At 35.9% G+C, this 16,742-nt stretch overlaps 1 protein-coding gene across 1 annotated transcript in view; it reads left to right on the top strand.

The window, feature by feature from the left end:
- SEC63 (SEC63 homolog, protein translocation regulator) overlaps positions 1-16,742 on the top strand; it is a 54,106-nt gene that overhangs the window by 25,654 nt on the left and 11,710 nt on the right. Inside the window, exons 8-13 of the mRNA XM_084201697.1 lie at positions 2,372-2,480; positions 4,937-5,031; positions 7,610-7,742; positions 8,943-9,035; positions 13,745-13,899; positions 15,665-15,812. Of these exons, the coding sequence (XP_084057823.1) occupies positions 2,372-2,480; positions 4,937-5,031; positions 7,610-7,742; positions 8,943-9,035; positions 13,745-13,899; positions 15,665-15,812 (733 nt within the window). The remainder of the gene's footprint in view (positions 1-2,371; positions 2,481-4,936; positions 5,032-7,609; positions 7,743-8,942; positions 9,036-13,744; positions 13,900-15,664; positions 15,813-16,742) is intronic.

The raw sequence follows: 16,742 nt of genomic DNA, 5'->3' as shown, positions 1-16,742 counted from the left end.
GTGCAAGTGAGCTGTTTTTTAAAAGGTGGTGTTTTAATGTGAAAAGAGTGTAGCTGCTGTAGAGTTTACAGAAAAATGCAGTGCTATGATAGGGAGGAGACTCCAGGAAAAATACTGGCTATCACAAGAATTATTAAGTCATGTAATTTGTCTTGTAGCTTCTTTCTCAAGAAAATTATTGAGGTGATGAGCTCAAGAGGCTATTCAGTGGTGTTATAGTAAAGCTGGTGGTGCTAGAATGATTACTGAAGGTGAAGCAGGTGTTGATTTGGTTTTTCCTACCTGCCTTTGTTTAAATAACTTCTGTTTCTATTGATCTTCTGTACAACATGATATGTCTGCCCTTGACATTGCATTGTGTGAGGAATCAATTGGTCGGTGAGTGTTATTTCAGGGCTTGGGTTTGCCCTAAAGTATTGCTTTTGAACAATTTTTCTTACCCAAGGATTGTGCATTTGGGGTGTGGCATGAATCAAGATTCAGAAAACTGACACCAAAAGGCCCTCATGTTCTTGAAAAGAAGATTTTCATTTGAAAAAGTGTCCTGAGGTCTTGGCAACTGCTTGCATCAGTGTGTGCAGAGACTCAAAGAGACATTATTCCTTCCCTTTGAGTCTTTCTGTGTAATTGAAAATTTAGTTTAGAAGATTAAATGTGCTGACTTCAACAAATGGTTGAATAAAAAGTCTAAAATCCAGGATGCAAAATTTTTTCATGCCTTTCCTTTTAGGATTCAGTTAATGCTCTTTTGTATATAGATACTTTTAGTGATTTACACCAAGTTTATCATAGCTCAAGTGAAAGGAAAACAACCTTGCTGTTGTTTTCAAATGTTCTGAACACAGAAAAAATGTTCTGCCTCTTCTTGCCCCATACCAGATGTCGACTTGTATGTTCAGACTTGTCACTGTAAATTTCTTTTATAAATCAGTGAAGAGAAATAGTCATTTTTATGGAGCAAGTTATTTTATCATTTCATTTGAAAGTAGACATACAAGATAATTCATGCCTTTAATGGGTCTGTTTCTCTTTCATGAATCAATAAAGAACGCAAACTTAACTGCAGTGTAGTCATCCTATGTTTAATGGGCATCTAAAATAAAGTCAGGCTACTTCTACCCTTTGAATCCAGATTAATGAGAAAGGACAATACTGATAAGTAGTTCTTTCCAGGCTTCCACTGACCTAAATAATGTCCTGTACATGAGGCGAGAGACAGGAGCTGTGTCTGCAGAAGCAGTTAGGGCAGCCTTTTTCATGTAGGTTTGAACTGGCAAGGTACATTTTTCTTCCAATACTTGTACGAATATTTGATAGCTCTGGGATTATAATTAATTTTTTATGCAGAAAAACATTGTAGAAAGCTGTGTAATATACTGTGTCAGCATTCATCTATTCGCAGATGAATCAAAACCTAATTTATTAAAAAATTTGTTGGAGCCACTCCTTGAGTATTTCCCAAATAATTAAGTGGATTGCAGAATTCTTTCCATAATGGGGGAATTCACTATTATGAAACTAATAGTAGTAAGCATCACTTAACTCCTTTACTGCTTGTTGCTCATCACTGATAGTAAATTTCACACTGAGGAGTATCTTCAATGTGTTTTCTTATGTCAAATGAGTTTTGCTTACAGGGAGGAGTTTAATGAACAGATTGCAGTTTATAACCCAGCACACCATTTTTCTGAAAATATATTAGAGAGTACAGCCACTGTAGAGTGAGTTCTGTAATTTGAGTCACTGGTGTTATGCTAATGAGGCAATTATCAGAGTGTTGCTCTTCTTCTGTCAACGTGAAGGTGTATGGCATAATTCTGGAAATTTGCAGTAAGGCCCCCATGCCATCTCCAGATTCCTCTTCTGAAAAGCATTTTGTGGTCAGGTGACTTAAAACACAGTTTTGCAAATTTTCTCATAGTGGAAGAAATCTTTGTTCTTGGTTTGGTCTTGGCCTGCCTAAACTAGATTTGAATGCTGAGTTGCACTGTAAGGAGTTACCACATCATGTATAGCAAGTGGTAAATCAAGTGAATTTATTTAGTGGATTAATTAGAACAACACCAGAAATAAACCAAGTAGTGTATATATGTGCAGGTGTATGTGCTGGGGAAAATGTCTCTAGGCTAGAGGTCATTTAAAAATGTTTAACATTAGATTCTCTCAGATTAATTTATCAGTGTGCTTTTAAAGTTTGTGTCAGCAAATACATTTTTGTTCCCCTCTCCTTTTTGATATTCAGTTCACCTCAACATACATGATATCAGTTGGGCTGAGCCACCTGGTTGTTGACAGACGCGAGGTCATGCAGTATGGCTGTTTTGATGCTTCCTTGTAGCTGACATCAGTCTGTTCCTGTTGACTATTTCAGGGTTCCTGGTGGTACCGATCAATACGATACAGCGGAGATCAGATTCTCATTCGGACAACTCAAATATATACATATTTTGTCTATAAAACCCGGAACATGGACATGAAACGTAAGTAAAAGGCATCTTGAATTGTAGATGTGTTCCTCTGGAAGTGTCAGTCTGCTGACATTGAAATACTTCTATTTTATAGGCCTTAATTAGGTTAAAGTAAAGCTTCTGGTTCCTTTAGAGTGCTTTTAAAACTTAATTCTGTTGCAGGTAAAGAATACTCTGTAAAAAGTAAATGTCTGGGAGAGGGAATTGTATAGATCTATATTTATATCTATCTATACATGAAAAAAAAAAGAAAGAAAAAGGGGTACTGCATGTTGGAAAAAACATGCTCACTTGCCTGTAGCCCTCAGTTGCCAGTAGGAGCCAACTTCTGTGTGTTTTCTTCTGTTAGTGTAAAAAAAGGGGCTTTGGAATTTTTAGGAGCTTCATAAAATTTTTGTATGCATAAAGAATGCAACAGCATTTCTTGTTTTTAGGTGTTCGAATAGAGAGCTAAATTTCTGTTTAAAAATTGCTATCAATTTTATGTTGTTACTTGTTTGTAGCTTTCAATATACTTCCTTTTCTTGTCTATTCCCTGATTTTAAAGGACCCCCCCCCCCCCCTTTTTTTGGTGGAAAACTGTAGGTGTACTTTGTTGCTGCAAAATTGTATCTTACAGTTGGAATGTAAGGCTGGTGTGAGCCTCAAGAATTGGCACAGTACTACTTAGTTCTAAATAGGATTTAACTAGATTGCATGCTCAGAGCAATTGAAAAACAGAATAGAGGAACCCCCAAAACTTTCTAAAAAAGGGTTCATAAGTATATTTTCTTAATCCTTTGAATTGCACTGTTTTTCAGCTTTAAATTTGCTGGAAGATTGCTGAAATCTGCTCTTGATCCATCCTTGTTGTACAGAGCAGAAATGCTTTGCAGGTTATCCAAATGGTGTAGGGAATAAGAGTATGCAAAGATGTTACCCTTTTATTCACAGGACACATGGGTTTGTGTGTGGGATTAGTTCAGACTGTTTTATACTCTTCTGTCATACTCTTATGCTTTTTCCTATCTCCAGCTAGGTAAGAAAAGAGAGAGTAGGTGAGACTTTAGAAGTTTAGGGAGATCACTTACTTTTTTCAGGTTTGTTTTTAACAGTACTTTGTTTTATACTGAACCTTGCTCAGAACCCAGCTTTGAGGCTTTCCTTGTCCCTCCTAAAGATTGGTTAAAAAGTGAACTGTAGGTTTAAGTGGCCTTATTTAAGAACTTAACACTTTTAGGTAGTTCCAGGATCAGAGGCAGGTCAGTTTTTTCTACTGAGGTCTGTTGTGCAGTCTGAATGAAAACTTGAGGTGCAGCTGAGGTGGCTTAGACAAACCACACAGTGATTGGGTGAGGCTTTTGCTTGGTTGTGAATTCCACTGTAGTGTGGTATATGAGTGTCAGCAAATGTAATCAAGCCAGGCTAGGAAAATGATGAGATAAATCTGCATGACTTGCCTTGTTTTAAGGTATTTTTTCAAGCTTCAGGACAAGCAGACTTTCACAATCTCCTTTCCTGGAGGTTTTCACTTGTTGATATTAAATAATGGGAAGATATTTATAGTCATCTGAAAGTCTTCAATATGCTGTGCTGAGGAAGTGAATAGGTAATTGAGCATGGAAATGAAAATTGATGCTCGGGGAACTTGATTCATTGTTACTAGTTTGAACTCACTGGGCTCTGCAGGTAGGCAAAAATAACTTTGGCTTGCTTGTAAGAGCATTTGCTCAAAATAAGGAAGCTGAAATAACTACTGCTGAAAAAGTTATTTTAACTGGAACAAATGATTGTGTGAGCTCTCTCTGATTGTCTGTGGCTGAGGGGTCTGGTATGTTCATGAGCAGGAAGCTCACAGTGGGACTAAAATATCAAGTTGTCTAGGGCATTCATTTTAGTTACACTACAGAATGTTTTGTGGTAATATGGATTTTCCTAATCACATTAAGAAAAGAGTGGTCCATCATCTTTGTGCAATTTGTTTGTAGGATTATTTATTGGACTGCTTTTCTCATAATTACAATAATTTTTTTGTGAATTTTCAATGCTGACTATGCAGAAAATGGAGCTGAAATTTTATTCTTCCTGCCTCCTTCTTCCATACACATTGTGGTACTGCTGCAGGCACATGGGTTGGTGAGAGGAATGGTTCTGTAAGCATGCAGAAGTAGTCAAACTGCTGTGCAGTGATGTCTGCTAATCCTAATGAAGTCTAATTATGTTTTTTTCAAGACATTAAGTGTCAAATGCTGGACTTCATACCATGCAAAATTGAGCCTTGAATCATCTCTTTTGTTTTGTGCCAGACATTGATTCCTGCCTCCTTTGCCCTGTGGCAGTAGTAACTGATCCATTAAGTAGAGGACATGGATATTCATGGTTGTTGGGGGAGGAACAGGAATAAGTTTTATGGCTGAAGGTTCAGAAGAAATCAGTTGGTGGCTTAGGATGTTGACATTTTCTTTGTCTGACTCCAATTATCTTTGCAGGGCTTATCATGGTTTTAGCAGGGGCATCTGAATTTGATCCTCAGTACAACAAAGATGCAACGAGCAGACCAGCGGACAACATCCAGATACCTCAGGTCAGTCATGTCCAGAGGTGTTTTAACTGACCCCTTCAAGGGAAGAGGGAGGTGATGCTTCTGGGTCACCAGCTGGCAGAATTCAAGTTTGTCAGGCATTAGCTTTGTAGTGAGGCAACTGTATCCCTTCAGAAATAGGAGTTAGAAGCTAGACTTGATTTGAACTTTTTTAAAGGAAGATAGCATTAATGGCGCTAATGCTTGTTTTAAATTGAATTGGTTTAGTATATAGGCTGCGCTGTATTGGACTTTTGGGGAGGGGTAAAGTAAATAGGAAATTAGGGTGTTAATCCTTAAAAATTTTGAGAATTGACATAAGGAGGTGATCACCATTTGATGTTCTTTTAAATTGTTAACACAAATCTGGTTGAGTGCATTACCAGTAAAATAAAATTATCTGATGTCCGAATTAGTCTTTAAATATCATGGAGATTCCTCCATGAATATCTGTTCCCCTCAGATTGTCTTTTATATTAATTTCCATTTGGTGTTTCCAATGACATCAGATATGCCATAAATGCATACTGTGGCAAATAATTTTTACTAGCAGAGTATTAGAAAGTCTTATTTATCAGAAACTAATGCTTTGATTTAAGAAGTTTAAAACACAGTATACAAAATGCTCCAATAAAAATGTTTTGAGTTGGCAAAAAGAGGGGGAAATAGTCTCACAGATTTAACCTTTGCATGCACACAGTTGAGTTTTCATGTTTTAAACGTGACCTAAATGTAAGAGTCAGTCTATTTTCTTTTACTTAATTGTCTTTGTCTCTTTTACAAATTCTTTATCATGTTGTGAACTTGGAGTAGAAGATGGAATTGCAGTAAAGTGGGGTTTTTCAGCAATGAGAGCAAAAGGCTGGAAAAGACCTTGATCAATGGTTCTTCACCCATGCTGTTGCCAGCACTGGCATTCTGCAAGGCCTTTTACATTTAATCATTCATTATTTAAAAAGCAGTCAAGCCTTCTGTAACCATATCCTGCTGAGAAGCTGTTCCAGAACTTGCTGTTCTAGTGATTAGGAGTCTTGTTTGTGACCAATTTGTATCCTTGGTTTTTATCATCGCTATTCTGGAGTCTAAACAATTCGTGCTGTGTATATCCTTATGCATCTGTAGACACAAGCAATAGCCCATTAGTCATCTTTTTGTCTTTGTTTTGCTAAACTAGAAGAACTGCTGTCTTTCATTCCTCTCTTTTCCAAAAAGCTCATTTTGCTCCTCCTGCTGTGTACTGAACAGGGTACTGTTCCCAGTTGATAGATTTCTAAATTTTACATTATTTTTCATCTGCTTAGAAGTGTCCACGGTATTCTGTGTTATGTCTTAACGGTGCCTTAGTTGGTGGCACCACTGTTCCTGTATTTCTGCAGGGAATGACTTTCAGCATAGTCTTTTCCACAGTTGTTTTATATGGTGGTTTAGTACAAGTAGAGTGGGATCAGTAAGTTTTCAGAATTTCCCCATCTTAGGTATCTCTGTTTTCCAGCTAACAGATTACCATCTTCAAGCTGCTGTTCTTGTTTGTATGCAAGTGCATGACTTTGCATTTTATGACAGATTTTGTTCCCTTTCCAAAGGTCCAGTACTCAGTGTCATCTGAGTTTTTTTCTGACTATATGGCAGAACAATTCACTGAAGCATCAACACAGAAGGGTATTGCTAATAATTTCTGCTAGTGTATCTTGCTCTTGGGCCATGGTCAATGTTCCCATTTTTTGCAAAATTCTCTTTTCTAAGTTTTACTGTTCTTGATCTGGGGTTACACCAGGATGTGCTTATAAGAAGCTTCTTACAAGTTTCTTATAAGAACAGAGTCAGAAGATCTTTTTTTCAAGTGTGGGGAAAGGCTGGTTGGTGTAGCTTAGCTGTTGATACCCAAAGTTCTCTTTTTGTCTTAAGATTTTGGAATTTTTGAGCTTAAAAATTGAAGCTTCTGGGCCATGTACTAATGCTACTTTATCTGAGCTACTGTTACTCAGACCTGTTTGAATTGTGGATCTTGGTCCCGTGGGGAACAGGAAAGGTCATCCTGAGTAAAGAACACCATGCTTTTTTCAAGATGGTGTGGTTTATAAAGAAGTTAAACTACTTGATCTTCAGCCTACCAGAGATTTCAGGCTTGTAAACCTCCTTCCTGTTTTACCTTAAATTATTCCTATGGAAGTTTGCTGTGTCTTAGATGGGGGAAAGGTCTCAAAGTGATGCTGTTGCTTGTGCATATTAAGTTCAATGCCTTAGAAATATGGTTGAATCTAGTAAACCTTGGCAATAAAATCAGATATTAAAATATTTATCTGTTAATACAAATTTACTTAACATTCATAAGACAAGTTTATTGCATGCAAATCTTTACAACCCACCCATTTGCACACGGAAAAAAGGTTTATAAAGACACTTTTTAACTTTTTGGAGCTGGGTTTTGAATAAAAATGGCTAATGTTCATCTCTGCAAAATTTCCAAGGAAAAGTTACTTAAACTCTTGCTTTCGTGAACATGCTTTTTTCCCTTGTGAACTCTTCTCCTGTATTTGCTTGTATTTTGCAATAAAATAGCTGTTTAACTGTTTCATTTTAGCTAATCAGAGAAATTGGTGGCATAAATTTAAAGAAGAATGAGCCTCCTCTCACCTACCCTTACAGTCTGAAAGCCAGAGTTCTGCTGTTGACCCATCTTGCCCGGATGCAAGTTCCTGAGGTCCTTGAAGAAGGTAATGGCTTCTCCCCATATCAGATATTACTGGAAACAGAGGAAGATGCTGCATGATTATTATGATGCAACCATTGCTGAATGCTACAGTACTTTTGATACTTGTCCTAGAAGGAGTTGAATGGATCTCTACTCAATAGTCTCTATGCAAGTCTCTGTTTAATTTTTCAACTTTAATGACCCTTTAGAGCATTTACTTAGCATTTCCTCACTCCCCTGACAGCCCTGCAATACTGATATTTTACTGTTTAAGGCTTTTGGCTGCAAATATGGCTTAGAGAAATTGTTTTTGATTTTTGTAATAGAATAAAAAGTTAAACATTAAGTATATTTGCTTTTCAGAGCAAAGAAGTCCAAGATCAGCATAATGCTGCTCTCTATAGCATTTCCATGTGTATTTATTTTTAGAGGTTTTTAGCCCACTATGTGAAGTAAAGATAACAAGATAAGAACTTTAAATATCAGTTACCTGTGAGCTTTGGTGTGTGTTTTGGAATTTTTAATACTTTTAAATATTGAAGCTGAAATGTTTCTAAATGCATTTCTTAAGTTTCATCCATGAAAGCCATAGTTCTAGGCTGACCAGCAAAATTGAGATGTTCTACATTTTAATGGAAATAAAAAAAACCAAACGCAAACCAACAAACCAGGGAAAATTCTTTGCTTCAAATTTTTCAGTTCCTTTCAAAAGAAAAATAATCAATTTTAAAAAGTCATGAAAAATATCTAATATTTCTTCTCCTTAGTTACTGTTTGTACCTAGAACTTCACAGAACTGCATTCAAAAAAATTTGATATGTTGCAAATAATGTTTTTTGCAAGACTGGTGTTTCACTTAAAATTAAAAATCCTGGTTTTAACCTGTGATTACCTAAAGAATTAATGTGATTTTTACTATGACTAGTAAATTGTCTTACCATCCTGTTGCTTCTTTTTAGATAGATCTAATAAATATTGTTTCATTTGGTGTGGAAGCTGGTATACAAAATTTGTTTCCTCTTAGCACTTTGATTTTCCTAGTATTTTTAAGGAATGTTACAGATGGAGATGTCAGTAAGAATAAAGTGGCATTTTTGGTAATACAAGAATGAGTAGAAGTGAAGACCATGCCATTAAATGGTCCAGTTCATGTAAACTTTTTTTCCCTGATTGTTTTTCCTAATAGTAGTATAGCATAATTGCAGCCAGTTGTATCTTGCAGATCAGCAGTTTATCCTTAAGAAGAGTCCTGCACTACTTCAAGAAATGATTAATGTGATCTGCCAACTAATAATAATGGCTCGAAGCAGGGAAGGTAAGAAAAGAAACTGTATAATTAAAACCAGTGAATATGTTTCTTCACTATGATACTTCATAAAGTCTTTGGGTCTTGTGAGAGACTTAACCTGTGATATTTAGAAATGCCTAAATGCACTTCTGCTCTTTTTGTAATGAGAGAGTTCTCTGTTTTGAGGATTGAAATGCTGCTGCTGCCAAGCTCTGCTCTGAAATCCTGAGTGTGTTTGTGTCCTGCTTGTAATTTTTGCAATTAAAGTTTCTCCTTAACTGCAATTGAAAACCTTTTCTTGAAGATGTGGTTCATTTTCAGTAGCAAAGCATTTAGTATAAGACTTGTGTTCTTTCCATTTGCACTTCTACAATTTTTTCTCTCTTGTTATGAGTGCCTCTTGTTTTTTAGATAATTTCTTTGTCATTATTTCTTTGTATGTTGCTCATATTTCTCTGTATCAGAATTCTATGTTCTTTAGCCTGCTATGTAGTTTTATTCTGAAGTTGTAGGGGCAGGTGCTTAGCTGTATGTCTTGCCATAGAAATGATAATTTAATTGAAATATAATATTTCAGCATTTTTTTCCACTGTAAACAGGCAGTTACTCAGAAGATGGTTCTTTGCAGTGTAAGGAAGCAAAGACTTGGATATCACTCCTTTTTTGCACCAAATATAGTCAAGGCATTTTTTTAATGTCAAACTGGTCACCGTTTTTTTGCTATCAAGCAATACTTCACTAGACTCCTTTAATGAGCATTGATAGCCTCCTAGTAAGAATCATTTTGGGAAAGATATTTCCCAGAACTATTGCAAGTGGTGCTGGAAATTGTGCCCCATAACAAAATAAAGTGTGAAAAGGGATGTGAGCAGGTAAGGATGTTGTGTGCTAGCTTAGATTATTTTTTCTTTAAATTTGGATAGTGCTTGATAAAAAATACCTGAACCTCTGTGATACTGTAAAGTACTTCAGAGCTCTGAAATATACATTTTTAGATGGCCTATATGGTGTATATATTAGTCAACTAGCAAATAGTTGTTTTCTCTTGTGCAAAATGAAACTAAAATAACACAGGCAGAAGCTTTTTTCATGCAACAGAACTGGAAGTCTTTGAAAAATGAGAAACACCTAATTCTTCTTGTAAAAGCTGAAATAATATACTGAACAGAGTGCATTATATACTTTGCAACCTAAATGACCTTCAGGTAACTGTATTCTTTTCCTCTACTTCTGAATATACACAGAGTTTCTTTCTTAATTTGATAGTAAAATAAATATTTATAGATGCATTGCTCTTAATAAACTGCTTTCAAGTTCCCAAACTTTCGATTTTAACTTAAATTAAAATAAAAGGAGACAGTATTTTGAAATACAGTCATGTAAACTAATTTTTTATTAGCATGTGAAATGGTTATTTATAAACCAAATCTGAACAACATCTACCACTAACAATTTCCAGGGATTATCATTATCTCTTCCAGCCTCAGTCAGTTTGTGAAAGCAGAAGAGAATTTATAGCTGTCATTATGTTCGGTAGAAATTACTTCCCTAGATTTGGGGAAAAAAGTAGGTATGTATCATAGGTATAGTTGAGGACTTGTCTGGTGTTTCTTTAACAGCTTTTCTTAAAATTATTTCCAAAGTTTGGTACAAATTTCTGGCTACTGCCACTTTCAAACAACCAAACATTTCCTCTTGCTTCCATGCCAGTGCTTTCAGCACATGGTGTTAAAGAGAAGGTGGTACCAACAGTCTTTGGTCTATAGTGAAGTCACTGCTTTTAACAACTTACTATTTATTTAACAAATGTAATGCATTTACCCTGTTTTTGATGACTGTGCATGTAGAGAGAGCTGTGTTGCCCTGGGAAACAACTGGACTTTGTAAAGGTGGCATTGGTTTGGTGTTGTTTGTGTTTTTTTGAGATGAATTAAAATTGAATTTAGGTATTGAAATTTTTAAGAGACTGCTTTGCTTAAGTTTATATTTGTCACCATAATTTAAAGTGACTTAAAACTTAACTGCAGTTGGTTTTGGGGCTAGTTCTAATTTTCACTTAAATCAACCTTGACACAGTACATAAAAAGATCACATGCTCCAATTAGTCATAGATTTTCAGCAGTCCTAGCTCTGTGAATGTACAAAGGCAATGGCATGTGTTAATACTATCTAAAGAAATATTTTGGGGACAGATCATACTTTATGAAACCTAAATTGATAGTGGGATGTGAAGTCTCATTTTGTGCTGCATTCCTGTCTTTCAAATATTCTGAAATGTTTTTGTTAGTATTAGGAGCTTAAAAATGTCTGCAGCAATTTATGCTTACCTTGTAATCAGGTCTTTTGGAGAAAGACACTTGATAGGAATCTTCTTGAGCCTGGTGCTTTGCTTTGTGGCATCCCTTGCTTGCATCCATTGTTCTGGGGCTCTTTAGCTGATACCTGAGAACCAGCGGGTGTAAATTATTTTCATGGCTTCCTTGAGATCATCCTTAAATATGATGAGTAGATAGCTGCCTTGTCAAATGCGGTGTTTGCTGCCAAAACCATGGGATGTGCTCCAGTAAGTGCCTGCAGAAGTTAGGCATGTGTTCAGCTGTCCAGTCAAAGCACATTCCTTAATTCAGTTTGGAAGCTGCAGCGTAATAAAGAGGTGGTGGCTTGACCCAGTTGTATGCCAGTCCTTGCCAAGCAACTAAAATTTGCGTTTACATTTGGGATTGACTTACTTTAATGTCATATGTTGGGTTTAAACTAAAAGAGGGAGGTTTTAGATAAGAAATGCTTTGCTGGTGAGGGTGGGGAGATACTGGCACAACTTCCCTGAGAAGCTGTGGATGCCCCATCCTTGAAAATGTTCAAGGGTAGTTTGGATTGAGCTTGGTCTAGTGCAGCTTGGAGCAAGTTGGTCTAGTGGAATGTGTCCCTACCCAAGGCAGGGGGTTGGAACTAGATGGTATTTGAGGTCAATGCAAACTATTCTATGATTCTTTATTTTTGGTCAATTTAATAATCTTACATTAAAGGTCATCTTGTATTGTGCAATTTGACAATCAGAAGCTGTCAAAATAGGTACAGCAATGACATTAATTTTATGGCAGGGGCATTTGGGGAATGTTAAAAGCTATGCTGTCCTCAAGTCCACTCTCAGGGAACATAAAGACCTGTGTTCTTTTCAGGAAACCAAGATCATACTTTCCAACTTTAAAATATTTTTCTACTGTCATATGGATGATGAGTCAATCCTTTAAAAAAGAGAATATTTTCTACTCTGACTAGTGCTCTGTGGTCTCAAAGCTCTAGGTGAATTTCCTGCAAAAGACAGTTTGTCAGAGATTATTTAGGATTCTTTTATTGACTTGGTCTGCAGTGTGTTTTTTTAACATAAAAAAAAAAATCCTGTGACTTTCCTTAGCAGCAGCAGCAGCCAAAAAAATTACAGGGGAGGTAGAAGCTGAGTAAGATAGAAAGTAAATGTACTGTTACTTGGTTGGGACATTAATCTTTCCATTACTACATTTTTTTTAAAGGTCGATGTTACATCTTTCCTAGTTACCCGTGTGTCTAGCCAGGTAGTTCCATTTGTGTGTTCTACTTCTCTTTGCATTGCATATAATTGTCACATGTCCTTCCATGTAATTTGATTTGATAGCTGAAGATATTTATAGCTTGGTGTAATTTGTAGCTAGGTGTAATTAGTGAAGAAAGAGACAATTGGAAGAGCAGAGGGGCAGCTGGAGCAGAGGGAACCGTGATCTACCATGTGCAGTTACTATGCCCTCATAGCCGCTTAGAAATCTGCAGCAAGATAAGAAGTGGTCTGAAATGAGTCCTCCTAACAGGGTTTATGAGAAGTTTTATTTATGAATGAATGGTTGTCAAACAAAGTTATTGCAGTTTGTGTCTGCTTTGCTGTTTCATTTCTTTGCAGATGTGATGAGGACTAATAATTGCTAAGTGGGGTTTTTTGTTTTTTTTTTTGTTTTCTTTTGCTCTGTTCTGGTTAAGACTTAATTCTCCTTGTCTACTTATAATCATTTTATTTATGAGTGTAGGTCTTTTTGTACATTAAAATATGAAAAGAATCATAGGTAATTTCTAAAAGAAAAGTCAAATAGGTGTTTGCTCAGACACCCCTTTTAACCAATACATTTAGAAATAAAAGTAATGCATTTGATATTTTTACAGCTTTTCTTATTGCCTTCTAACATAATATAATACTCTCTGCTTAGCTTCAATTATAAATGTAGGTTTCTTCTTGCATGTGATAGGCTGCTACCTATATGCTCATTTCTCAAGATGGAAATTGTATAAATAATGTATTGTAAAAGATTAATGTTTAATGATAAATTATAACAAATGATACACTAAACATGTTATACACGCAGAAAACATACAAATATAAAATAAGTTTGTTTTGATGCTGCATTTTTTAAAACTGAATTGGTGAAATTTTTGTCTATAATAATTATATAGATACATTGTGCAGTTGTTCCCTCAGACAATGTTAATCTTCAGCTGTGACATCCTGAATAGAGGGAGGAAAGTGTCTGCTGGTCTGTGTGGCTGGAGTGAGAGTAAAAAGTCGGCCTAGTTAATTATACTGAACATTTTAAGATGTCTCTTTCTTTTGCTTGGTGGACTGGAAATGAGGTTTTCTGTAATGCAATTATACATTGGAAAAGTGTAAGAAGAAGGCAATTAAAAATTATGTTGTTTGTTTCATTCTCCCCAAGAAAGGGAGTTCCGTGCTCCATCTTTGGGATCTTTGGAAAATTGTATGAAACTTTCTCAGATGACAGTCCAGGGACTTCAGCAGTTCAAGTCTCCCCTTTTACAGCTGCCTCACATTGAAGAGGACAATCTGAGAAGAGTTTCCAATCATAAAAAGGTACAAAAATAGAAATGATACTTGGTAACCTCTTAAAATGCTATATGCTACTTCTTTTACCTCTTTGTGGCTTAGTAAGCAAGGTCATGAATTAACTAAGAGAATAGAAATAGATTTATTTTTAAGGAACTCAATACAATGCTTCCTAGATGTTCTGTCTGCTTTTGGTTTTTAAAAAGTCCATCTCTGTTAGGAGGTGGGAATTAGATTCAGAAATCTGTTAAGTGCAAAAGATCAGTCTGTGTTGATCTAAGAAACAAAAAAAACAGTTTCTATCTCCTATTTAATATTCTTCCAGAATGTGTCTGGAATATCCCACTGGGACTTTTTTTTCTGGGGATGGCGGGGGCGGGGGGGCTTGTTTGACTTTACATTGTTCTTAATGTACTTTGATAGAAAATATATTTGGAAGCTTACACAGAGGAGTTCATAAAAGAAGAAAAATCAGTTACTGTGGGAGGCATTTCAGGTTTTGTGATCCTTTGTGTGAAAGAGTGTGTCTCATAAAGCTTTTACTATATAACTGTAGTTGGGTAAGTGTTGGGATTTATGGAACTAAGGATGAAAAAGAATAGTCTTGTCTGAATACCTGCATGTGTTTCTTCACCGTTTGTCTCTGCATTTCAAACTGCTTGTTCATTTGAGTCTAGTGTATCTTCTGGGAATGCCAGAAACAGTTAAAAACAGCCCTTTGCTTCTACTAAAAGCTGTTGACTTTTCTGATAGTTTTATTACAGGTTAATTTGAATGAATCTTGAAAATACTCTTTTTATCTGATTGAATTTTTGTTTCACTTTACTACAGCCTTAGGGGGTGTTTAAATGCTTCTGTGTTACTGTCAAGACTAAGAATTCTTAGGTATTGCATTGTTTTAATCCTCTCTGAATATGCTTGTTCATAAAATATTCAAGTAGTCATATCTATTGGATAAAGTAAAAGATTCTCTTACAGATGTCATTAAAGACTTACTTTTTAAATCCAATCTTAAACTACAGGGAATGTATGAGAAAATAAGCTATTTCAGATGTATTTTTTGACATGAGCATTGTAGCTAAGGGAAAAATAACTTGGCTATGTTACAATCCCACCTCTGTTTGCTGTGAAAGAGGGGGAAAACCTCAGTTTTTTAGGCTAGATTCACAGGATCACATGCACTGAGTTTTTCAAAAATACAGTGCTCTAGATTGGCAGTATGATCAGTCTACCCGAATGCATGAAATTGTTTTTAATTAAGTCCATGCATTTATAATGGTGAGGTAATAATTCGTGGTTTTTTCTATCCTTTTAGCTATGCTCTGCAAATAGTAGAAGGAGTGGATTTAGTTTTGTTGGCAGTTCAGTACAAAAAAACCGCTAAACTTGTATTGAGTTATTTCTGCTAATGTAAATCTGAAAGCACTGAGGTATCCTATCTAAATAAAAACCCCTATTAGTAAGATTTCTTAGCTCAACTTTCTGAGAAACCTGGCTGAAGTAACAATTTTATAAGAAACTATAAGGAACCATTTCTAAGGGGTGACATACTGAGGAACACACCAGTGTTTAAAGCAGTTGTGTTTAGTAGGTTTGAGTGCAACCTCTTTGGTTTATTGTTTCTTGAAACATATTCTTGCTAGTCTCCTGAAGTGTGAGGTTTTTTATAAGAACAAATGTAATGGTGTGTATATATTAGTACAGTGATGTGGGGACAGTGATGTATTATGAAGAGCTGATTCGTGGACTGTGTTCTGTGCCACCATGGGACTTCCTTTTTTCTTTTTTTCAGTATAAAATCAAAAGTATTCAGGACTTGGTGAGTTTGAAAGGCTCAGATCGTCGCAATTTACTGCACTTTCTAGAAGATAAGAAATATGAAGAAGTAATGGCTGTCCTTGGCAGCTTTCCATATGTCACTATGGATATAAAACCACAGGGTGAGTGGGAAGTCCTTTTGTTCTGTGTATGTCACTCTTCTGACATTTTGATAGTTTGCTGGCAGTAAGCTTTTGGAGGATGCGGAAACACAACTCAATGCTATCTATGTGACCTGGAAATTACATACTTCTTTGAAGTGGTGGGTTCTTGTACATGAGAGTTACAGTCTGAGGAGTACATTGAAACAGTCTAAAGTACATTGAAACATTCCATGTATTCCCAAGCCAGCAGTAGTTTCTCATACATGAGTTTACCTGAAGTTTTGTCTTTCAGTTTTAATATTTCATGAGCAATGTGGAATTTTGGTTCGAATACCACTTTTATTAGCTATCTTAAACAGTTACACTTATTTCAGAATTTATGCTCAGCTTTCTTCAGCATGCAGGTTCCTTTCTTTAGCATTTGTGAGGTTCCTCTGGGATTCCTTTGTGATAATCCTGGTGTAGTTTTTATATCTGGCAGAATTTGTACAAACTATGCTTAGCTACGTTTTGTGTGCACTGTTTCAGCGAATGTATAATGCTCTCCCTCTCTGAAGATTTGGTATATTGTAAGCAGTTCCTGTTAGACAGCTTTGCAGTGGGAACTGAATTAGTTCTGTGGTCTCCTTTTCTTGTAGAAGATCAGTGATAGTAAATGTGTGATATTTGAAAGTCTGTTCTAATTCTTGTTTCTGGTTTATATTTTCATTGTGATAGCAATGATCGCATTCAAAATATGATATGCTTTGTTTGGGGACCTGATTGTAATTTGGCTTCTGTGTAGTCCCCTGTGAGAAGCAAATGTTAGAAGAAATATCTGTTAAGGAAGCAAATGTCTGCTAATTTTGGTGTTTCTGAATGTTATTTGTGTTGTTTTGTTTGTTTTTTTAAACAAATAGAAAATTTTATGTTATTGTAGTTTAGGATTGTATACAATCTTGCTAATCT

This window comes from Fringilla coelebs (genome assembly GCF_963513975.1).
Source record: "Fringilla coelebs genome assembly, chromosome: 3".
NCBI classification, from domain to species: Eukaryota; Metazoa; Chordata; class Aves; order Passeriformes; family Fringillidae; genus Fringilla; species Fringilla coelebs.
Note: the sequence above shows the minus strand (reverse complement) of the source record. Positions and strands in the feature narration are given on the sequence as shown.